General features: G+C 42.2%; 1 protein-coding gene across 1 annotated transcript; it reads right to left on the reverse strand.

The window, feature by feature from the left end:
- Positions 1 to 3,316: 3,316 nt before the first annotated feature.
- On the reverse strand, positions 3,317 to 10,687 carry trib2 (tribbles pseudokinase 2). Its single transcript, XM_039782279.1, has 3 exons — positions 9,293 to 10,687; positions 7,502 to 7,794; positions 3,317 to 5,619 (listed from the first exon to the last, which is right to left on the reverse strand). Exons 1-3 carry the CDS (start codon positions 9,560 to 9,562, stop codon positions 5,145 to 5,147), a joined length of 1,038 nt encoding a protein of 345 aa, XP_039638213.1. The 5' UTR covers positions 9,563 to 10,687; the 3' UTR covers positions 3,317 to 5,144.
- Between the last annotated feature and the right edge of the window lie 15,375 nt (positions 10,688 to 26,062).

A 26,062-nucleotide genomic window follows, 5' to 3' on the forward strand; every position in this document is an offset into this window, starting at 1 on the left:
TTATTTGGATTTTAAAGTAAGACAAAAAAATATATGTTTGTCCCTGGAGTTAATGTTCCATTTAGTGTTAATGGAGCACTCCCAGACTGTATGTTGCTTTGTCTTTTTGACAGAGAGCTGAGAACATTAGATAAACACATTAAAATGCCAAACTGTCCTGGTGCTACAATAAGCTGCACACACACACATCAATTAGTTTGCTCAAACAGAACCAGAGTGGGAGATGTTTTTAGTGTGTTTTCTAAGTCCTGAATAAGTTTGTGAATGTCAACAGCTTTCACCGTCAGCTTGACAGATTGTGGAAATGCACAGCGCTGAATGTGTAAACATGAGATGAATCATTTCTGTCAACAAGGCAATACAAGCAAACTGTGTGGGGAGATGTGGCTTTCTACAATGCTGGTCTTGGCCTGCACCAGCCTTGAAATCTTTATCTTTGCAACCAGTAATGACTTTTGTAACTAGAATTTTCTAAATATATATACCCAGTCAGTCAAATAGAGAAATAGTAATACTGTTTGCCTGGGGAGTGTTGTTTACATTGTGAAGCTGCAAAGCCGCGTTCTCTGTCAAAGTCCCAATCGCATGGTAATTGCATGGTAGAGAGATCAAATTTACTTCTAACTAATTCAAGGGCAAGCCTATGATCACAGCCAAACACTATGAAAATACATAGCTTGAACAAATGCATTTGTGCCAATATTCTACAGTAGAAATCACTGTTCATCTGTTTAAAACATAAAAACACATCGTATGCTTACAAAATGTCATGTTTTAACTACCTAACAGTATAGAAGTAGCTATAATTAACTCCACCTTGACCAGCTACAACTGTTAAATGCATCTTACCCATTTAGGTGGCACTTTCTAATAAGTCAGCCATTATAAAGGTGTTAAGCTGTAACATGTGGCTTTATTAATCTATAAAAAATAATGTTTTATATCCATTATAAGCCATTAAAGGGGCACTCCACCAAATGTACATTAAAAGTTCAATTTACTAATCATGCAGAGTATTACTCAGCCTGTGAAAACAGTGGGATATTGACCTCTGTGGTTCAAGAGCGAGCTTTCCAAAGTTTGCACAAATAACCCTGATGATGTCATCGGGGTTATCTAGGGTTTGGGCTTGAGACTTACAATTTTAACTGGAGGTAAGGTTTGAAAGAAGTGGACATTTTGTAGACAGGGTGGTTTTTGAAACTTGACCCATATTAAGCACTATGAGTCCAAAGCCCCTTTCCAACTGGACAAAAAAACGATTATCATCTTGCTTTTGTCTTTAGTGGGAAAGGTTACAATCAGCATTCGTTCCCGGGACCAATGACTCAGCAGTAGTCACTGGTATTGATCGGCAGTGATGGCAACATGACACCCAGGTGATCACGGCAATTTTCTCCCCGTTCTATGACACGCGCTGCTATTAATGTAATTATAAATTGTGTATACATGGACACAAGTCATTAATAAGTGTTTCTTAGTAATATCAATCAAGTGTTCAGTTTTAGATGTTACTAAGTGGTTTTTACTAGATGAATTCTGGTTCAGATGCACTGTAACCCATTTCCAGATGGGTCAATTGAGTTAAAAAGACAAAGCAAGTGTGATGCAGGAGGAGGATAAACACCAACGCACAAGCTGGCAACCCTAAAGTTGTTGTTATAAATGGCTTGTTACTGATCTATAAAGCATCTTTAAATTATCCATTAACCAATAATAAGTCATTAGTTACAGCTTACAATCCATTATTACAAAACTATACCCACATTTCATTGCATCAGTAATAATAATCCAATAATATAAATGGTAATATAACACTGAACGAGTCGATTTCGCATGATGAATACGTTACTTTTTTGCAGATAATATTCTGCACTTTTATTTAATATAGTTTTGATTACAGAACTATATACTTTGATTGATTTAAAAAAAAGAAGAGGTATTTCTATACCCATGTTACTTCCACCACTCATGCCACTAGAGGTCAGGCTAGCATTCACTATAGCTCAGGTTTATAAAAGCAACTACCTGTCCATTGAGCTCTCAGAGCGCCACAGTTCTTGCATCCTTTGTCTGCAGGATAGCACGTTGTCATTTTCAGGTGTGCTCTGATTATAAAATTTAGAATACACTGTGCCACAGTGCTCCATCTATTTCATATTTGATCACAAAGAAACTGGTAGGCTTTTGTGATGTAGCTGTATGAAACATGGTCACAGTACCTCACTTGTGAAATCATTCTCAGGCTTCAATAGCGTCTCATCTTTTGTCAGCTCAGAGGAATCAGCTGGAAGAGGAGACGGGGATTGTATTCGTCCTCTAAACCAAGAAACACATCGGTTGTCAAAACAGTGTGCCAGCAGGTGTTGTTGAGCGGCGACACATGACTTTAAATTGTCATTGTGTGCCAAAGGATGTTGATTTATCCTTTTCTCAAACTTGGAGATAGACAATTTGGGCTATGGCAGCAGCTGTCTGCCTTATCTGATAGATGTAACCTTAATCAGGATTACTCTGCATCAACATGACAGGTGGAAGAGCTCTGGGCGCACACACACAATCACACATGTGCACAGATGTTGGTCCACATACAGTACACACGTGACCTAGCACTGTATGAACAAATGGAATCTGAAGTGCTTTCTTGCTTTAAGGACAGGATGTGGTCAGCAGAGCCAGGGGATGTCAGCTAGCCATGCAGAACTGCAATGCTGTCATACTGAACAGAAAAATAAAAGTAGTTAAGGGTCTCTCACGAGAGTGCGGAGTGAGAAAAATTATTGGTCTAAAGAGCCCTTTCCTAGTGCCTCGTGTGCAATCACTTAGATGAAATGGAGCTGACAGAGCGGATCAGATGTAGCAAAAGCCTTTTTTTCTCATCGCTTATTTGGAATCCATTCAAGTTCTGCCGGTGGCTGGGAGTGTACTGGAAGTGAAAAATAATTGTTTTTGGTTTTTTTATATATGGATGTATGAAATGGACTGCAAAATCTCCACATCCCAGAGCTGGAATCACTTAAATGTGGCTTGGGGATGAATAGCAGTCTCTTGTCTACTAGTCAGGTATAAAATTAATTTAAAAAAAAGCTATCATAATGTATTTTAAGGATTATTCCATTGAGATGTCAGAGACCATGTTTGACCTTAGCATTTCATAATTCAATAAATATGTGGAACATATGACCACTGTTAACGCACAATGTCATTAAAAATGTGAAGCTTTTATTAGGGCAAGGCGAGGTGTAATGCTGCACGCTGTGTCGTCTACAAGCTTTAATTCTACGTGCTGATCATGGAAAAGAACAACAAAGTCAAATAGCAGTTCACAATTTATTTACTGAATAAATTTGGACAAAACACCAGAATCTGTTACGATACAATCAGAACATCTGAGGCAGATATCCCACCATGCACCACCCCCCTCTGTGAAACAAAAAGGACTAAACATTAGCACCAAATCAGCACCAACTTAAATAAAAGGTAGCTCAGTCTACAAAAACAATAAAAGCAATGGTTGTTTTTTTTTATTATTGAAAAGCAACTCAGAAAAGTAGCAAATTGAGAATTTTCATGTTTTTAACTTTTCTTAAAAAACAAGCACCCTCCTCCCCTCAACCCTCCCCCCCTGCTAGGCAGGCTATAGCATTCATGGGGCACATGCCAATGACTAGATAAAAACACAAATTCAAGTAACATTGAGATACGACAAAACATGTCCACTGGTACCCATTCCGAGCATGACCATTTCACAGAACCTACGCAGGCAGTAGAAAAACTAACATGGGGTCCTGGAGTGGACATGTCATAGCAATACTATCACTGAATATCTCATATCAAGTTTTGAAAAAGAAATGAGGGAGACCGGGTGGCATGGGCCGTCGGGGCACCGGAATACTGGCACAGAAGATAGTGTATTCCAAAAACTTCAGACAGATATTTTCCTCTTTGTGTCTGTCCTGTGTCAAGATATTGCCTACATCATACATGAAAAAGGAATCTCTGAATAAAGAAAAACCCTGCAATGTAATTTTAAATATATATATTTATTTATATATAATATATATATATATATAGCTGTTACAATTTAAATAAATGTTACGTTCTCGATCCTACAACTGAAGAATGAATTTAAATAATAGGAAGCTAATTTTAAAGAGGTGGAATCGTCCATTCACCCAACACATCAAGTGCATGATGCCATGTTTGGAGGCTTACAGAGACAAAGCTGTTTTAAGATTGAGGTTTAGGGAGTGATATAAAAAGCAGCAGTAACAACAGAGTGGAATAGCTTAAAAAACAAATAAATGACTGAAAGTAATGTTACTGAAAAATAAAAGTGTGGTGGTGAATGAAAGTGTGGTAAAGGCTTAAGAGACCGAAGTGGCAAAAACATACAAAATGAAAACAAGGCCGTCAAGGAGTTAAGCGACTACGTCACAATTATCAATAATGGCAAACAGACATACGAAAGAACTAAACTTAAACAAAGACAACGTTGAGGATGATGATAACAAACAGCCTAAGCTGCTCCATTTATTAACCAATGGTCCCAGGTCAGGGGTATTCACCTGGTATATGTTAAACAATATAACTTGGGGTTGTGACTCCTGACCCTGGGTCTGTGGTTTAAATTGGTACCACCTAAAGCTATGACAAAAAACAAAACAAAAAAACAAAAAAAAAAAACTTAAAAAAATCTGTAAAAACAAAAAAATAAAATGTGGTGTTGCACTTTTGTCAGTTCATTTTGAATTATTCTCCTTGGTTTCCTGTGTTCTTATGTCCCTTCATGCTTTCCATAGTGTCAAAAATGGTGAATGTGTCTACTTTTATTAGTGCCACATTAAACCATACCAAAAAATTAAAATAAAAAGAACATTTGCTACATTGTTTGCAACTTGCATGTCTGGCGGCAATGTCCCCGAGCGGGAGGTGCATCGCCAGGTGACGTACTGTATAGATGCCATTTGTCATGCCAGGCTCAAGGTTTTCCATGAAATGGTGGAAAAGGAAACAGAATGGAAACACCTTTATTATGAGTGACAAATGTTCACCTATTAATCTCTAAACTACTGTTTTTGGCTCCGCCTGTGAGCGTGGCGAGCCGACCGCGGCGGAGTCGTCCGTTTGTGCTTGGCGTTTGCTCAGCGGAAGAACTGCTCCAGCTCCTCTTCCATGTTCACCTCAGGCACCAGCTGCTCCTGCTCTCTTTCTCCTCTGCCGTGCGCTGCGGGGCCCCCTAGTGCTCCGGAGGAGGCAAACCAGGGGTGCTCCAGAATCTCCCGAGAGGTGAGGCGCTCGGCGGGTTCCCGGCGGAGGATGGAGCGGATCAGGCACTTGGCCTTGGGTGTGAGCGTCTCCGGGATGTTGAAGTGGCCCCTGCGGATTTTGCTGAACAGAGAGCCGGGCTCAACGTCGTGGAAAGGGTAGCGCCCCACGAGGATAGTGTAAAGCATGACGCCCAGACTCCAGACATCGGCGGCCTTCCCCGAATAGCTGCCATTGGCATTGAGGATCTCAGGACTGACATAGGCTGGGCAGCCATGTTTGTCTGACAGGGAGTCATCATGACCGTCCAGGATATAAGTGTCCTCGAGGCTCTCCAGCTTCACGAGGCTTCTGGAGACACACAAGGGAAACAAAAAGCACACTGAACACGAGGATGCCACTTCACAAAACTATGGACAAATGGTCCATAATCTGTTAATTGGAATGCTGTTATGTGATAATTGCTATCACGGTTACGATCTTTGGATGCCAACTAACAAAAAATGAAATACAAAAGACACTCAAGTGGGGTATATTGCTCTGATGGGCATCTTAAGTGTTTCAGATCCATCGCTTTTGGATATCAGAGGAAATAGAGCACATAATGCTCAAGGCTTAAGTTTGACATTTCCTTTCACTTAGATAAAAGCCCAGCCAAAATGCACTGACGTACAAATAGGCTTTCCAAAAGACCTCCACAATTCAAAAGAAACACAATTACGGGTGACTGATCCTCTTAAGTTTCACGCATTGAACGGTTTCTCAGAGAATCAAGGACCGGACAATGTGGATTTTTTGTTAGCATCTATTTGCACTCTTCTCCAAATCCCACAATAGCAGCTATGAAACCCTTGAGTGCTGATAATAATGGCTAATAGTTCAGAACCTTTGTCACTAAAGAATCTTGAGAGGCTCAGGCAAGAACATTTCCCATGTGCATGTTACGAGACACTTGTGGGGCTGTGCAAATGCACCAGACAAAGAGCCAGGGTGTGTGATGGAGCAACTAGGAAAAAGGAAATCAAGAAGCACTGGCTAAAGATATATTTAAGAATACTTTTTTGTTGCCATCTGTGACACGTGCATAGACCTTTAAATTGGCACGCTCACTGGTTTGTTGTAAATAGTGATTTGCTTGGAGACTAACCTTTGACCGATGCTCTAAATGGGAGCTAGCACAATCTGAGGATCCTGCTTGGATATCATTTTATATCTGGTCTAGTTTTTTTTTTCCATTTTATAAACATTCAATATGGCCTTTAGTCAAACACTGGGGTTCGAGCCAGATCTCTGTGTCTCTGACTCTAAAACAGCTTTGTTTTCTTGGGTCTGTACACTGAGCCAGAAGACTGAAAAGATGTAAGAGGATTCTTGACAGGCCATATAGTAAATGTGACCTAATTATGCCCTGCACAATCGCTCTTAAAATTCACCTGACATCACTCATTTAATAGGGGTGTGGGTCCCAGCTCATGAGCATACTGGTGTGACATTCAAGGTCATTGGACCCGTACTGAATACGTGAGACAGCTCAACTTCCCTTTTCCACAGTTCGTGCCAAAGAATGATGTCACACTTTCAGATAGAGGGCACAGAGGTGCAGAGATCAGAACGGGCTGTAAAGAGGTTTCCCTAAGAAAGGGTAATATAATGTTTTGAGTCTGAATCAACATCCACTAAAATATCTTCATTAATATATATATATATTTTTTTAAGTTACTCTCAGGTTGCTGTGGCAACAGATGCCTGGATTTTTCAGATGCTGCCACCAGGTGTCAGTAGACCAGCGTTGTGCAGATTTCTCCTGCTGATCACTACTGAAGTGCAGCAGCGGCAAAAGCTTGCCATCATTGATCATCTGTCATGCAAAAGCTAATCCTGGTAACTTTTCCATCCCTGTTGGAATAACTGCACTGCAATGCCCCTTCCAAAATGTGATTCCATATGCCATATATAATGTATACAGGCATCATATCCACTACTAAACCTACAAAAATAGCTCAGAGAAACACAAAGGGCTTAAGTTTCCTGTTCTCTAAATAACATCTGGGAGAGGCATGCCAGTCTTGTATCGTCTCAGTTGACACTCTCCACTGTGTAAGCTGAGACATAACACAGACAATACTGACACTGTTACATTATACAGACACATCACATAGAACACGTTAAGACGAAACAGAGATGAAAATGCAGCGATAGTCGATGCACAAACTATGGTTTCTGCAGAACTCACCGGTCCTCATTCTTGAAGACAAACTTCCTCAGTTTGAGATCACGGAGGACCAGTCCGTTGTCGTGGCAATGTGCCACAGCCGAGGCTATCTGATGGAAGAGTCTGGCAGCTTCGTCCTCCCGCAACTTCTTGCAGGTGCGGACAAAAGAGTGCATGTCGCCATAGCTTCTCTCAAAGAACACATAGGCTCGAGTCTCCCCGAGCAAGATCTCCAGGATTTGGTTAATATGCTGGTGCTGGCCCAGGGCAAAGTAGGCCGCCAGTGACTCCTGGTATCGGCCAATGTCAAAAACCTGCAATCATAGATCAGGAAAACATGTATATTTAGTCTCTACCTTTTAACCAAGCAGATTTTTTATTAATCTAGGGTGACAATTTTCTCATTAGGTGGTTGTTTTTGTGTCAAGTTTTCTCCTTTCCCACTTTGGAGACAAACCGTTAAATCCAACTCAAAGAGCTTCAAATTGTCCTTTAATTCAGTGAAATATGAGCAATTTACCACATTCTTGTCACACAAAACTTGTGTTTACTCTTTTGGCAGAGGGATTAAGGTTGCTCAGAGGCAAAGTGAAAGCATCATGTTAGTGAATAGTATTGTACTGCAGCCAGGGGTTGCAGTGTCTCTTTTGTTTCCATAGTAACACCCCCCCCCCCATGTACTTTCAGCACAACCAGTTCGCTGAGAGGGCTCCTCTGCTTGCAGGAAATACAAATACACCCCACAGCTCTCAAGATCTTAAGTTGTGACCTAGGCTTCCAGCTGGGAAGGAATGATCACTCCTGGAAGTGGGGATTGATTTGGTGCTGGATTGAAACCGGCACAAAAGCAGATGAGGTCAAAAGGCAGTTCGCTCACACGCTGTGCCAAAGGCCATTCATTTGTTATTGCCATGACGAAACATTATCTCGAGTCAAAAGGTACGGGTTATTGGATAGGTCTTGCCTTATGAGTCCAACGGTGCATGTAACTATCATCTCAATTTATAAGGCCACTTAAGCATGCTTAAGGTGGAATGTACCTCAGGGACAACCCCACTGTCCTTTATAATCTGTAATATACCAATGTCAATATGGGCTATAAATGTGGTGAGGCAAGGCCATGAGGTTGTCCTCCACCTTAAAGGGAAAAGTGGTTTATTTCTTATGGTTGGAGGGGTGAATGCTGGAGCCAATGTCAAAGCAATTGGCTGAACTTGTAAAGTTCCCTAGCCCTGTGTGCTTCTCTCTCAGCACAGCTGTCCTCAAAAGATTACAATCCCACTAATGTGTGTGCAGTACGGCTATGCTTATGCACCGAATATAAAACAATGGTATGATTACAACATGGCACTATGGAAGAAGGAAGCCAGGGGTAAGCGAGACTAGCTCAGAGAGGAGTGTGTGCGTGGTTACTCACTCCTTTGTCAACGTTACATCATGCAATCCTAACCACGCAGCTCGCCCCATTCACTTTTTCCATTGGGCTGCTCTGCCAGCTCTCTATTTACAATTCAAGCAATTATTGAACAGTTGAGGGGTGTGGACTTGCTGCAGTAGCCAAGTCATAGCTAATAAACAATTAAATATTGCTCTGTATAGTACGTTCATTACATTTGGGACAACTTGTAAATCTAAAGCCATAATTATTCATATGGTAACGAATGCAAAAGGTGAGAAACCGGTGAGAACACTTTATTCTGTAAACGTTATTTTTACATTGCTAACCCCTGGTTGAAGTAAACGAAAAAAAAGGTAGAGAAACTATTCTGGGAGCATAAAAGGTAGGATACGTCTACCATATTGCCTACTAACCTTACATACGAGCTCTTCCCCGCTGTGCAGGTGGGCGGCTCTGAAAACGTGGTCTCCCTCCAGTGGCTCCAACAAAAGGTAGTCCCCGATGCGGGAGATACAGTGCGAGGAGTCCGGGGTCTCCGGCGGGCTGGGGGACCCGAGGTTGGGACTGAAACTCTGGTGCGACTCTGTAGTCCTTAAACAAGATAATTCTTCGAAATCGTGCGATTTGTGCCGCGATCTCCCATAACGTGAAATGTTAATTGGATTTGACCTCTGTATGTTCATGAGGAATAAGTGTGATAACTCCACAAAATCGGGGGCCTTCCTCCTCGTTCTTCTCGTCCTCGATTAGGCACCACTTTGTTGTAAACTCAGTGCAATATCACAAATCGTCCGATACTTTAGGAAATCTCAAGTAAAAAAAAAAAATTAAAAAAATTAAAAAGAAGAATAATTGATTCAACTGCACCTTACTGCTGCAGAATGTGGCAGACTATCAACAGGCAAAGCGGCTCGTTGCTTTTCATACAACAATGTTTTTTTTGTGGTTTTTTTTGCAGAGTTCAACTGGTCATTTGCTCCCTTTGTTTTCCATTCAAAAGATAAGGACAAGCGAAAATGACTAAATTACTGCCCCAAGCCGACTACAAACCCTTTGCACAGACCTGCTGCAATTCAATAACGTTAGCAGTGCGAGCAGGCACGACAACACTGTAACAAAGACTACCAAAAGTCAGCTTTTACAATGAATGAACGGTGCTAACGTGAAGTTAAACCGCAGCTTGTTTGCTAGCTTATCTTGCCGGTTAACGGTATGGCACGTTTCATAAAACGGAAACAATTTGTTAAATACAGTTCGCAGGCACAGAAAAAATGCACAAGCAAAAAATATATATAAAGCAAGTTCTGCAAGCTAAATATAGCCGAAATTATGATGGCTAGCAGGTGCAGAGCTAACTAGTTAGCTTCCTTTGCTAACGAGTATCAGGTCAGTGCACGGCCTTGTTCCCCAGGATCATATCCATGCACGGCGATTGTCATGTACCACAGAAGGAGAGAACCCCATCCGGAAGAAAAAAAACTGCTGTAACGTTAGCTCTTTGTGTGCGGGAGTCGACGTCCTCTCTCGTTCTCTTGGTCTAGTCCAATGGAAGAAAAGTGTCGTCTGTTTTGTATGTCTGCTGCTGTAAGCTGCTGTAAGGAAGGAAGGGACGGCCGGCCGAATTTCCCAGGCCTATCCCTTGATTCAGCAGGACATCCTCTCTCCCGTGGTGCCGCTGTACTTCTTACGTGGCTGGGAATCTAGTCCATTCAGTGCGGAGGGAGGCCAGCCGCGCTGCACACACTTCACACACTGCGCCTGTACAGAGCGAGAGAGCAGCCTGCTTGACAGAGGGGGGCTTCTGCTCATGCATGCACGCGCGCACACTCACATACACATACATAAGCATACCGACCCGCCCCCCTGACGTCAGTCCCACATCGGAACCCCATTGGCTTCCACTCTGAGTTATAATATGTATTGCAGTCATGTGAGAACCATGTAGTGTGGCTACACCCCCGGCAATCTAAATGCATCGCACGCTGGTAAATTGGATGGGGAGGGGGGAGGGCGGCAGTGAGAGTATAGCTACTGTACGTGCTGTGTTACAAATGTGTTTCCTCCTGAAATGTCATTCAAGGGAAAGCAAGGGGGGGATCCCTCTCTCACAATAGCACACAGATATACACCATCCAGCAGTTTCTCAGTACTGATATACATTTGGATTCACAACGTTATAGTGTCATCTAAATGGAAAACACCGTATGCGGCCATTGTCAGACTTTATTTATTTAAACAATGAAAAAGCAGCAAATCACGTGCTACTGATGTGACTCATATCAACTGTTGCACTGCAAGTTTCCTCATCTGCCAGGGTATGTAAGCAAAATGACAACAAACACAACAACAAAAGACAAGCTTTATGATAGGATACAATTAATTAATTAAAAATGCAACATATTGTAGGAGCATGAAACACATGATGACAGAAAGAAAAAAGGGTCTAAGAGTGTGATGACAGTAATCATCACTAATCTTTGTCCTTGAGAAAAAAAAGCTTATGTGCATGTTTGAAATGTAAAAGCAAGGTATAGGCCTATTAGCTTTGCAAGGTTATGGGATTGTATTCCAGATTTTTGCCAAGTATGGAAAAAAATGGACTTTGATCACAGATTTTATTAAAAGCTGGCACAGAACTGTGTGCTTTTGAGACGCCTCTTGTAACAAACAAATTCCTGTCTTGCAGAACTGTGCCCCCGTAAAACACTACAAAGCAAAGGATGGAAGAGGTTCATTATTCATTGTTCTTCCTAGATTACCAGGGGGTGTGACAGCAGAATTGTGCAATTCCACATGGGAATCCGGGGCGGTGAAAGGAATGCATGCAGCTGGACCTAAAACACTGACAGAAGTGTTCGATTTAACCTTTATTTCCCTGCTTGCAGGCAGTAGCAGTGCACACACGTATGCAAACAGAAACATGCACTATTCTAAATTTGTGTTTCTCGCTGCCTGCCTGAATAAACCCCCGCATCATGGAAATACATTTTTCACACAGAGGCCTCTCATCGGTTCACAATTTACGAATGTGGCTGCACCCACAAGCTTTTATATTCCATTCCTCAAGCTTATGTGTATGTATGTTTCTGTGATATAATCTCTGTGAGCCACCCACTTTATTCTTTGTTAAACACTGGGACATTCTTTTGTCTTGCTTTTGTCTCCCCCATTCAGTTGTGAACAATATCAGCATACTGTACAGTGATAGATGTTACCATAGTACATTTCTGCTTTACACTACAGCTCTGCATTTGCCCATCACTCTAACCCCAAAGAGGGATTCTGTTAAGCCTAAACCACAGCTGTGCATGAATCAGAATAATAATCCCCAAAGATTCATTTTGTCCCCATTCCCTGATACACTATGTGACTCATTGGCAGTGGAGAGCAGCACTCGAGAAAATCCATTGAGGCTCATCAGCTCTCCAGACACGCCTACATACTGAGGAGTAACGGCAGGCTGCCCCAGCGCTGCCTTGCAGCGAGAGCTTCTGACTGTGTGTGTGTGTGTGTGTGTGTGTGTGTGTGTGTGTGTGTGTATATATATATACCACTGAAGCAAGATGTGTCCTGGAAGACCACCGAGGTCAATAAGGACGGGTGAGCATCTCTGAATCCCCGGAGCGGTGTTACTCACCAACTTCCTAACAGGCTGTGTTGCCCTGTAGAAAACAATCTAAGGTCAGTGTCCGCTGTAATGTTGCAGTTACAGGAAGGCCTACGGTTTTAAATCCACCAGAGGAATGTGTTTCCCACAGTGGTTGCAATCAAATGAAATTTCTAAGAATGCATTATGAAACCCACTCAAATGAGAGCTATTTTCCTTGCATTGTACATTCAGAAAATAGCCAATTTCACACTGTCACTTAGCAACGCAGCTAGCCAGCTCATGTTGACACCAGCGAGAATCAGTGCTGTTACATCCACACACCTGGCGGGTAACTTCCACTGAGAAATTCGATCGTACGCGGGAAGATAGATGCAGAGGCATAGGAGGGATGAGATCATTCAGCGAGAGTGAGAGGAGATGATGTGAGGGAGAGCTAGACAGGAGGACGGAGGATGGAAAAGCATGCAGCAGGAGAACGTGACGAGTGGTGAGAGTGAAGGAAGAAGAAGGAGGAAAGAGGGGTGCAAGCGACAGAAAGTGCGGTTCCTCCACAACGTCGTCTTTAGAAAACAGGGGAAATACTTTGTGTCAGCGGGTGAATGACATCTGGAGAGCTGAGTAGAGGAGCAACATGTTTAATTGTACAGAAACGTGTGGGAGTAAAGGGAACCAAGTCAAACCAAGTAAGGCAAAGATGCATCACAAGACAAACATGACAGTCATAATGAAAGCGCTGACATCAAGTTAATATCAGAGGTATTCTGAGTTTTGTTTTGACTGCACAGCCTGCTCCCATGGATTCTTTAGGTTTATTTTTATATTTACTGTTGAGAATTATACAAATTCCCATGATACTCATTCTTGTTATGACCCATGGTGAGCGTGTTGGTACAGGGCAACAGCTGCGATACCCCTTAATTTCAAGTGAGTAAAAAAACAAGTTATTTTGGGGATGAGCCACATTCTGCCCTCCATGGCGCTTTGGGACCTAAGGCCTGTTTTTAACCAAGAGTGTGTGAATGATAGAGCTGCGGATTCGAGGACAGAGAGGAAGCGAGGGAATAGAGGAAGGAGAGGAGGGAGCGGGGTGGATAACGTTTCACTGATGCTATGAAAATGCTCACATTTCTTCCCATTCTTGCCGTGGTACAGCAGCTGGTCACACAACAATTGCAATCATAAAAAGTAGCGCAATTATCGTTTTTAATATCAAATTGTGATCAGATCAATTCATTAAAATGACATGTTACACAAAAGGAAGGCTCTCATTGGTAACTGTGAAATTGCATAGTGTTATTTTCTATATCCCAAGAGGTTCAAAAGTGCTCATTTACATTATGATGGATGCATTCACCATTGGAGTGTCCTCATCTCTTCACGAGACAATGAGAGCACCTAAAACTCGGTGGTGCACTACATGGCACATAGAGGATCTGTCCAACTGAGAAAATGTCACTCATGTATCCTTAAAGAAAGCTGAATGTCAAGGGAAGCCAATATAATATTAAAACACAGAAGTGCACACACAGGCAAAGACTAAAAGTGTTCCATGCTGTACGATTTGGCTTTGACCCCTTCACAGTAATTAATAACTTTACCGTCATACGCATTTTGTCTACTTAAGCCAGTACAGGAAATGCGTGAGTGCAAATTAATGAACACATTGCTTGAAAAGTTGTCCAGTCAGCATCAGGGGAAACCCAAGGGGACAATTCAGCAGATCAAATAAACACTGGCACTTCCGTTGACCTTAAACCAACCTCCTGGCTTCGGACCAACGTTTCATGGGTCGCTACATTAGACAAAATCAAAATCAAAATGTCCTGTGCTGGTGAATGCAGGATGTAGTGCCTGAAGAGTTTTTCATTGGTGAGACATTTTTCCGCTCTCCTCTCCGAGGCAACAGGAAGTGTGAGCCGCTGTGAGTGGCAGGCCACGCCGACAAGACCTCCTCTACTCTGGGAAGAAGGATCTTGGCTCGAGGGGGAGACAGGATTGGCGTCACTGGCTTGGATCTCTCCTTCATGAAGTCAGACAGCTGAGTGAGGACTTGTGGCAGCTCTGTCACTGGACAGGGTGACTCACTCACTCATAAGTGGAGAGGTTAATAATAGTCATACATTAGAGCCTCAGAAGTGAAATCACACAGCTTTAGCAGCTTAAGCCTTGCAAATGGCTCGGCTACAAAGCGAAAATGCATTTCATTGCTCTGTCTATCTGTCATTTGTGTGGCAGTTTAAAGGTTTAGGTGACAATGATGTGAATGTGAATGTCTTCAGCTGACTTACTGACTGTTTGAAAGACATTACGACATTGCTGCAATATGCAGTATGTATCTTCTAAAGTGACAGACGCATTAAGCCACAAAGTATGATGTGTCAAAAGTCCCAGGAAAATAAAAAATAAAATCCCAAATACAACATCTCTGGTGTCTTGATTTGTGTTTTTCCTCTCTGCTCTGCCTGACAGCTGATATTGTCTTCCGTGTGTAGAAAGTATTTCCTGGCACTGCGGCACCTGCACAGAACTGCCAAAAGCGTCACAGGAAAAAGCGGGCAGATTTCTTAATATTCCTGAACACTTGACATTTTGGAAACACAAGGCAAAGACACCAACATTATACTGCATTTGCTACTGATGAGTAAGTCACAACTCTCCACGAGTCGCAGGGGAGTCATACCACAAGAGCCCAGCAGTGCATTCAGTACTTTATACAATATTACAAAAAGTTTGTTGTAATGCCTCGTAAAAACACAAACGTTTTATGGTTGAAAAGTATCTTATCGGAGTATCTGAATGATCCTTTTCACTAATGTTCACATTGTGCTCTTGACGTAGTTTTGGTACATTATTCAACCATGTAACACATCTGGAGAGACTACAAATGAACACCTGGTGGCTCAGTGGTTATCACCGTATATAGCCTCAGAGGGTAGTGGTTGTGTCGAGTCTGATTCTTCTGTGTGTTCTTATGTGGGTTTCCTCACACAGCCTAAAGACCAGCAGCTCAGGTGGATTGCAGAGTTTACAAAGATGTGAACTCAAAACATTGCAACAGGCTAAAACACAAGGAAAGAATCACACAGTAAGAACAGATGTGCAGGCACAGCCAAAAAAGCCCGGAGGCTTAACGTGAGGCTCCTCTTGAGCAAGGCTGGATTACCCACAGGTCAAAGCTGGAAACTGAATGCTTGAGGTTCATGTGTGGCAAGTAGTTTGTGGTCATTCTTGAATTGCAACTTTGTTTGGCATTACTGCATGCACCACTAAAGCACAATATGAACTGAAATGACAAGGACAGCACCTGCACTATTACACAGAGGCTCCATCTTGTCTTGTCAAAATCTAGATTTGAGGCCTTTTTCATTCCAGTTTGTATTTTGCCTACATGATGCGTAGTCCTAAATAGATTTGTGCTTACACAAATTACCAAACTAATACATACACAATGCACAGAATGGGAGAAACCAACTAGGGCCCTTACTGTAGGTCCCATAGCAGGTTCATCTGACCCTGGCCTTGAGCGGTCTAATTTAAGGAGCAAAATAACTATAGACAACAATCATCCACTCATGATCCACTACTCCTCGTGTAAACCCAATAATCCAATACCCATGTACATTCAAAAACAGCACTAGCAGCTATCAATGAGCAATTTCTTAACACATTCTCTAAAATGCTCTGGGGGGAAAGTGAGCAAAATTAGTGGAAATTAAACTCCAGCTATAGGAACTTACTTAGAAATTATGAGTTGGGCATTCAAAGTTCTTGAAAATGCTAAATAAAGTTGGTGACTGTTCCTGGTTTTGTAGTTGTGAAAGTAGGTTGATGAAATAGTTATTAAAAACAGAAGGACATGAAGTGAACAACATGAAGTTTGTTGATTTGGACACTGAGAATGGCAGAACTTGAAAAAGTGAAATATGTGTGGTCCCTGTGTCACAGACAAGATCGAATTCTAAGAAATCTCTTCTGACCTAAAAAGTTGTTGTTTTTGTTGTTATATTGTCATGAATTCTTGATATTTTGCCCAAGTAGGGGATGAAAAATATAACACTGGCATGTGTAGACCAGGGCATTGCAATGAAAGGGGTATGTGGTTTGATTTAAAATAGCATACAACCCAATACAATAACAAATCAAAAGTGACTTCACATAGGTGATATTTATTGAAGGGCTCACTTTAATCATGTCCACCCCCTGTATAACATGTACTATATATGCATATGACACGGACATAATGTTGTAAGCTTTATGTAAGGTATTTTGTGACGTGCTTGTATCAGTGGACAATGTATACATCAATTGTTATGTACTAAACAACCTTTTCAGATTGCTTGTACAATGACATGAAGGATAATGTGAATGAAAGTGGCTCAAACATGAAATGGAATTTTTTTGTGACTATACAGGCAGCTATTACATTTAATGTGACATTTTGGTCAAATTGAAGAGATATTCACGTAGTGGAAGGTCACTTTAAACTGGTCGTTTTTCAGTGATTCACAGCCTGTATGATAAGCTTCGAAATGACGAGAGCACACACTGTCCTTGTCTGGCCTCTGCCACGAGAACGCACACACAAGCTCACACACACACACACACACACACACACACACACACACACACACACACACACACACACACACACACACGCACACGCACCCACACACGCACACACACACGCACACACACGCACACACACACACCACACACACACACACACACACACACACACACGCACACCACATCCCTGCAATTCACGCAACATTCAAGCTGCTGCCATGGCAACCTGTCTCCATCCCCCAGGGGATATTGCACAGGACCGCAAACATAAACACAAACAGACACACTGAAACACACATAAGGGACCTCATGCTCTAATCTCCTGGGAAAGAACACTGTGCCAAAAGGTACATTTCATGCCTGCTTAGAAAGGAAAATTATGGCAAGGCGTCATGATTCACTTCCCTTTTTCTATAGCATGTATCATGATGTAGTCACAGAACTCCATCACAGCATGATTATGGTCGGCTTACTGCCATTTCCCGTCATCTAAATTGAATTACCGCTTCGTTATCCTGTATTCATTTATATGCAACGCCGTTTCTCCCATGTTATTTTTCTTGATGGGGTGAAACAGCCTCTGAAACACCATACAAATGAAATCCATTCGAGCAAGGCAGCAGCTTCTCTTTTCAATTTGAGAGGAATAATAACCCCTGTGTAATGATTTTCATGCTATTACTGCACCAAACAATCAAGGCTCGGTGGAGTCCCACACGACATGTGAAGCAGCAGACACAGAGGTGGGGACGACGCAGTGAATTAGACGTTGATGAAGTGTTGGCGAAGACATCACTTGCTACTGTACTTCATCACTTTAGCTCCACTTCCTGCCTGCAGTGCTGCTGTGTCTCATGTGACAAGCCTAGTCTCTTTGTTTGTACCTACCACACACAGGCGCGCATACACACACACACACACACACACACACACACACACACACACACACACACACACACACACACACACACACACACACACACACACACAGGGTTGCTTTGAAATCCTACTTCTGTGCAATCACTCATTATACTGTGGGTGTCAAACAACTTCTTGCTGAAGACAGCGGTGATAACTGCTGCATGACAATCAGTTCAAACAAACAAGGCTGTCTCCCTTGTTTACTCACAACACTGTCTATAAGAAAAATCAGCAGAGGCCTCTTATTGTGCTGCAAAATCTGGACAGGGAAGTCATCGTCGTCAAATGAGAAACTAGGCCACGCTAGATTGAGGGCAGCGGATATCAGATAAGAGCATGCATCATTTAGTCTCCAAAAAAAAAAAAAAAAAAAATGGTTACATGATGAGAGTCGCAAAGGGAATGCCTGCCTTTCAGTAGTTTCAGAGATTGTTGTGTGGGCTGTTTGCCGCACTGCTTCGAATATGCCATGTATTCACATATTTGGGGATGTGCGGCTATTGGGATTGGGACGGTCGTCTCAAAAAGCCTTCGCTTCAGGCGAAATAGCCTCAAGCCTGACAGAGTAAAAACAAAGAGGGTGGACAGAGGGAGAAAGAGAAAAGGAGAAAAGGAGGAGCGAAGGACCTGTGATAACTGTCACAGTAAGCAACATTAGCAGCATTAGCTGTGACAGTAATGATCTGTTTCTAGCATATCTGGCTAACAGAGGCTGGCATGCCAAACAAACCATGCCTGTGGCAATCAGTGCTGGGCATGGGTCAGTGTATTTAGCATACTATCATAGCTCCAATGACTGCTACCACAGCATTTGAGGAGGCCGGCACAGAGCTGTTTTTCCCTCTGCTTCCTACTATATTTTTTGAAAATGATGTACATAGAGATGGATAATGAACGGGCTGCCATGTCTCAGTGTTCCAAAGGCTCTGGAAAGCCCTCTGATGAAGCCTCAGATAACCATGACCACAACCTTTCATATTGTCTGCCAGATAGGCCCTGTAACTCATTTTAAGTCAGATTTTAGATAAGTCTCTAATGTGGTACATCATAAAGAGACAGGGGGGTGTAGGTGGGTAGAGCAGACTTTTGAGATATCATCTCAGTGATTATACCTTTGATGGTTTTTCCTCCTCAGAGCAGGACAGCCCCCTCAGCAGCACACCTCTGCAAGTGGAGCACAGATCAGGAGATAAGGTGGAGGATGAGAACAATTCGGCTGCTAGTTTCTCAGTGTAGCACCTTAGGCTGGCACTATCTGCTGACTCATACGGTGCTTTAATTAATGCTGACCTCACAGGTGTGTGTGTGTGTGTGTGTGTGTGTGTGTTTGTGTGTGGGCAAATAAAATCAAAACAGAAAGGTTTTCCTACTTGCATTCACACCAGATCATTTTGTTTTCAAAGACCATCATCTCATGTTCCTCTCATGGCTCATCAGTATGTTGTTTTAACAATAAACACAGCTGTCATGCTACAAACACAGTCAGTAAAGGTGATGTGTCCAGGATGCAAAAAACCTAGCCTGGATGATGCCAGCCGAACTTAGCCCCGCCCACAACATTTGAGGTCGGGAAGTTCATATTCTGACTAGAATCCGTGTATGACGACGTCAGGCTACAACAAAACTCCAATCCCTCTCTCAAATCTAATTGCTCTTCCTTTCTTTGCTTTCACACAAATATGCTCACAACACACACACACACACACACACAGATGCAAATAACCCAAGCATGATGTAATTATTGCAGCCTTGGTAAATTCTACCCATTTCCTGCTGAGAGATGACCTGCAAATGAGAACCGCTGTTGTATCATAATTAAAAACAATCACTAAAATTGCAGGATGCGTATCTTTTCTCTCTGTTGTAATAGAAAGAAGTATATTATACGAGAAAAAAACACACCAGGAAACTATTGTTGTGGATATAGTTATAAAGTTCCTGTGTGCGTACTCTAGGAAAGAAGAGAAAGACGTTTGCTTCGCAGTGCTCTCCATCAGATTAACAGATGTTGTTGTCACATTCCACCCTGACCACTGACATCACCATTGACTGTGCTGATGATCCTCTGTTTTCTCTAAATTACTGTAATTCAGCTGGGATGAGCCACATTTGGAAATTGTCAATTGTTGCAAAAGGAAATGTGGTTTTTAAAGAATTACGGCATGGAGCAGATTTAGACCATTTTGCTTTCATATAACCGCAGAATTATTTACAATGGCAAAGAATGCTAATAAGGATCGTGATGATAACAGTGACTCCAGCAACTACACTGCTGCTGCAACAGAAGACAATTATAATCATCATGACGGTAAGAGAATAGTAATTAGAGCAATGAGATGCTCACACATTTGAATCTGCTTTAAAAGTCACAAAAGCCTGCAGACATGTACAAGCACCTTAAGCATCTAATATCACTCTCTGGAATGTATCCTACTGTGATGCAATTCTGTATCATATGTGGCACAGCTAAAGTGCATACTGTCTGCCTGTCAATGATGTTGCTGTGTAAATTACTTTGGGGATGTAGTTTGGTTACGGTGTATTATTGCTCTGAAATGTTCCATGAGTGCCAGCGGGCTGCTACATTATATGAAATCCAACAGATGGCTTTCTACAACCTGTGCAATATGTTGAAGGTGACCTCTCTGACTTCAGATGTAATAACTGCCAAAGAAATGAGGGAGCGAACCGAAAAGCAATCCCATCAGACGGTGATAACATCACACTTTGGAGGCGCAGAAAACAAAAGGGATTGGAATGGAAGAAAATATCAAATATTAAACAATGGATCGCAGATGCCGGTGTAAAAAGTCCTTCACTTTGAATGATTTCAGCTGATTAGAGTATGAGATACTGCACATGGTGTAGTCGTGTTGTGAGGCCCTGACACGCTCAATAATCCTGTCAAGCTATTTTTCATACACGATGTGTGTGATGTTGCCAGGCTGATGACATATTGAGGATAGCGGCAGAAAGAGTAGCCCATGAGGTAACGTGCAAAACAACATTATCTTTTAATGTGCAAAACATCTCTCAAATGAAAGGATATTTTTGCTTCAATGAAGCACTTAGTTCTTTATGGATGACAAAGCTGAAGCACTGCTACCATGTGGAACACCAACAGATTTTATATGAGAGGCAAATCTATAATTTGTGCTGAGTTGCATTTTGACTGCAGCTTTTCTCAGACTGTGATGGAACCTTTCTGCGGAGGAAGACCAGCTCCGCTCCATTGTGGAGAATTGGCCCACTCCAAGCCGGCCCCCAGCTCTGTCTCTGTGTTACAATGAATCTGACTCAGGCTTCCAGAGGAATGAGTGGCTGCTGCCTGCTCACTGCTCTTCTCTCACATGGCCCGCTGCCAGAGCTCTAATTTAAGCTCCAGGCCTTCTGCTGGGAGGGGGGCCTGCTCCCTAGAGTGGAATTGATGGCTGTTAAGCTCATCAATGGGGATGAGTCATCTGAGGCAGCCAGCCACTTCATTCCTCCTGGTCTGCCTGCCTGAAGTGGAGGAGAGTCAAAATGCTCAGTTACTACCTGCTCTCTCTGGTGGATCATACCTTTTAGAAAGCACACAATAAGGAGAAACGTGCACTACACTTGAGACTGAATTAGTGCTCGTGTGTACCTTTGAATTGCAACACATTTGAGTTGATATTTTTCTGACAATTTATTGAGTGTTTGCATAGTCACCGGAGCCAAGAACCTGTGTCTGTATTCATGTGCATAGTCATGCAGGCCATGTTTGTGTTCAAAACCTGTTAAGCAACAATTTCCATATCCGTCTAATTTTCAAAGGTCAGAAGCTTTTAAGCAGCCAGCAGTAGGCTGATGGCGGTTCGCTGAACATGCATCTGATTCCATTCAGGCTAGTTTCAGTTTCAAAGCCTCCCACCTTCCTGTCTCATAATCACTCCTACAGATTTTCAAATCAGTCTGGGCCCTGAAGTTCAGACTGAGATGACTTCTGATCAACAACTGGCTAAAACATTTTCCCTGTGGTCTTGGAAGGACGTTTGGTGTCCACACAATCTTCTATGGTTGCTTAAAATGACTGAGAATGGCCACAATGTGAACTCTGCAACACTGTTTTGGTCCAAAATTGCCATTCCTTCTGCAGAATCCAACAGCTTTCTCATCTCCACAAGCTGCAATATATCTGGGTGGTGACTGGTCTATAAATGCTATCTTTAAATTCTGTGGCAAGCATGTTACCATGACTGCTAGCCGGCTGCCAAGTGTTGTGTGATAGTATCGAATCAAAATGGATAACGGCGAGGAAGCAAGAGCACAATGTTCAATGCCTTATAACATTCATTTTCAAGTAGGCATCCTGCTTATCAAGCCACTGCAACCACAAACACATCTCAGTGCTGCTTACAGGTCATTATGCCCTCTGCATATTCCCTGAACTCTGTGTGTGTGAGTGTGTGTGTGTGTGTGTGTGTGTGTGTGTGTGTGTGTGTGTGCATTTGCACAATCTTGTTGGTGCAACAGGAATGTTAAAAGCCCTCATTATCTCTATGGAAAATGATTGCTGACCAGGGTTGTGTTGACATGTCAACCTTATTATGTGCTATCAGAATGCATTGACGCTCTGAGACTAAACTGTGCTGTTATGAAAGTTAAAGTACTGTAGGATGCAGGCAAGCATGTTTCAAATGTTAAAGGTAAGTGTGAAAAAGATCTGTAAGACAGTAATAAGAGAGAAAAGAAAGTCCCCCTCTATGTTGCTATTTGTAGCATCCCTGACTGCCTACACCCTTGATCTGTAAGACTAGCTGCCCACCAGACACGTGTTTGGGCTGAAGTCTACGCTTAAAGGGATAGTTCCGATTTTTTTAAAGGTCCCATGACATGGGGCTCTTTGGATGCTTTTATATAGACCTTAGTGGTCCCCTAATACTGGGGATTCCAGCTTTCATTTTCTCAAAGGCAGAGCAGGATACCCAGGGCCCGGTTTACACCTGTCGCAATTTCTAGCCACTGGGGGACCATATAGGTAGGCTGGGGGAAGACATATTAATGTTAAAAAACCTCATAAAGTGAAATGTTCATGCCATGGGACCTTTAAGTGGGGTTAATGAGGTACTTATCTATAGTCAGTGTATTGACTACAGTAGATGGTGTTCGGCACGTCCCAAGTTTGGAGAAGCAGGCAGGAGTACCAACACTGAAGCTAAGCAATGTACTGCTGTGTACGGGGGCAGCAGTACAGTTTAAGTACGCTATATTTAGAATATTTTCACCGCTTTACCTTGCTGTCAGAAAGCCCTTTCCGACGGGGAACTGCAGCTACTGTTTGGATTTATGCTCCCTTCAAAGCCACCAGATTCCTTTCACAAGAACAGTAATTTTACCTTGCAGAACATGGGAGTTTCTGTTGTACCGCTGCCACAATCGGTTAGTTACTTTGTTTTATTGTGTGATTTTGGTGTTTAAAAAGGGTACAAAAGTGACAAAGAAATAACTGAAAAAGGCAGCGGTATACCAGCAACTCCTGTGTTCTGCTAGGTAAAATTACCGTTTTTTTCAAAGGAGTCTGGTGGCTTTGAAGAGAGTGATATAACAGCTTCAGTTCCCCGATGTAAAGGGCTGGCTGATGGAACGCTAAAGCAGATTTTTTTAGGTGACAAAAATATGTTTTGCTGTGTGAGATCCGAACTATCCCTTTAAGAGTACAGATTAGCTTCTCTTCTCTCCATATAATCATTGAACAATGCCTCCTAGCACAGGATACAGTATGTACAGTATGTTTCCACTGCTCTTATTAAAGGGGTTTCCTCTCATGGTTGATCTTAAAGGATACTGTAGGATGTGCACACACACCTGGGAACACATATACACATATCATATATACTGTATTTTATGTGTCAGTACAATACCAAGCGCACTTTGCACATTAACGGAAACACTGCAAATAAGATGAGGCTGTACATGCATACAAAATAAAATTGCACACATCTTTAAATAAACACACCAGACTATAGATCGAGCTGGTCCACGCTCACACATGCAGACACGCAAATGAACACACAGGAAGCCCTGTAGTGACTCAATGTCATAATGATTTAGGTTCAGAATGGCAAAAGAGCGCTCATGACTCAGAGTTTCCATTGTGGCTCCCACTCTCCCAGTGCAACTTTGCGTGTGTGAGCAGGTGTGTGTGTGTTTATTTGTGTGTTTGTGGTGTGTGTAGCATGTCTGTTGCTGTTCATAGAACCACTGTGCTTGCTCTGGGGCTTTACCCAACCAAAGTGGATCATAGCATGATCTCTATCACTTTCTTCCAGTCTAGCTAACGTGGTGCATGCTCTATTTGTTCTCCATGTACAGTACAGGCCAAAAGTTTGGACACACCTTCTCATTCAATGTGTTTCTTTATTTTCATGACTATTTACATTGTAGATTATCACTGAAGGCATCAAAACTATGAATGAACACATATGGAATTATGTACTTAACAAAAAAGTGTGAAATAACTGAAAACATGTCTTATACTTTAGATTCCTCAAAGTAGCCACCCTTTGCTTTTTTTGATAACTCTGCAAACCCTTGGTGTTATCTCAATGAGCTTCATGAGGTAGTCACCTGAAATGGTTTTCACTTCACAGCTGTGCTTTGTCAGGGTTAATTAGTGGAATTTTTTCCTTTATTAATAAAAAAGCAAAAGGTGGCTACTTTGAAGAATCTAAAATATAAGACGTGTTACTTTTTTGTTAAGTACATAATTCCATATGTGTTCATTCATAGTTTTGATGCCTTCAGTGAGAATCTACAATGTAAATAGTCATGAAAATAAAAAGGAAACGCATTGAATGAGAAGGTGTGTCCAAACTTTTGGCCTGTACTGTATGTAAAAGATAGCTAGAGGCTACCGTGAGCACGGGTCAGGATAAAGCATCAGAGAGCATATGGTAGCACACAGCAGCACAGAGCCAGGGGTTTAAAAGAGAAATCTTTATTCCCACTCTTACAGAGCTTTGGCTTTCATGCTTAGACCCATCATGCGACACTATCCGAACATTAAATGAATTCTCAACTGTGCCTGCACAACAAGCAACTTCAAAGTGCAGCAGTGCTTTCGCTGAGAGTTCTTGGCTCAGACATCAAATGTGGTATCACTGTAACTTTGCCAAAAGATGAAAAGGACAGGATTTTCCTTACTGCATAATACCTGGAGAAAGTATCCCAAAACCAAGCCTTTGATATGCCTCTGAGAGCCAAATGAGGCCCGACATTATGGTGTGTCACTCACACAGGCAATTCCAGGATTGTTTAAGTGGGGTGGCCCAGGACGATGGGGCATTTGCTGACAATACAGCATAGAAAATCTGCTTAGAAATATAGGAAATATTGGATAGGATATCTCAACATAATGTAATTCTGCAAAAATAAAACATCACACTCATTATTAGTTTCACTTGTTTTCATTTTAAACAAATTGTATATCTGAATACAGTACACATTTTCCATAGGCTCAGTCTGCCACTTACACAGTGCCACCCCGCTAAAGCTTAGATTGGGCCCAAAAAAATCAAGCCTGACCCTACCCGAGCCCATGCACGTTGTGTCCGAGCCAGGCCCGGCCCGACACATTAACTGTAATGATGAGCCCGAGCCCGATTTAAACCCGACAATTTTTTTAATACGCGGGTCGTTATAACTGACGTTCTCAACTACAATTCCAAGTTGTTTGAACTATAGAAATCTGTTTAGAATTATCTTAATGGATAATACAACAAGGACGAAGCATGTAAACTGCGTTGTTTGTTTAGGCCTATTCAGAATGGAATGGATCGCAAGTGGATCTCAATGAAGAAACGTTAAAAAAAAAAACTCGACCCTAGCTCCCTCAGCTGAAGAGTGTGGGTAACAGATCAACGCAGCAACATAATCAAAGCCCTGGGACCATATAGGAGACTTTCTTGTCTCGATCACCTAATTAATACTGTCCTTTGCCACGGTATGCATGCCGAGAGACCATATCTGCAGCTAAAGGACTCGTGAGATATCTGAAACAATCTGGCCTGGTTGCGCAATTATCGAAGACAGCTGCTACAGATGGGGGAGACACGATTAAGCA

Source organism: Perca fluviatilis, chromosome 18, assembly GCF_010015445.1.
Source record: "Perca fluviatilis chromosome 18, GENO_Pfluv_1.0, whole genome shotgun sequence".
Taxonomy (NCBI): Eukaryota; Metazoa; Chordata; class Actinopteri; order Perciformes; family Percidae; genus Perca; species Perca fluviatilis.

Excerpts from the sequence above, each read along its gene's own strand:
- trib2 (XM_039782279.1), bottom strand. The coding sequence starts at position 9,562 with ATGAACATACAGAGGTCAAATCCAATTAACATTTCACGTTATGGGAGA. Across the intron at positions 7,795-9,292 it reads GGGAAGAGCTCGTATGTAAG|GTTTTTGACATTGGCCGATA; the intron begins GTTAGTAGGCAA and ends CTATGATTGCAG. Across the intron at positions 5,620-7,501 it reads GTCTTCAAGAATGAGGACCG|AAGCCTCGTGAAGCTGGAGA; the intron begins GTGAGTTCTGCA and ends GTGTGTCTCCAG.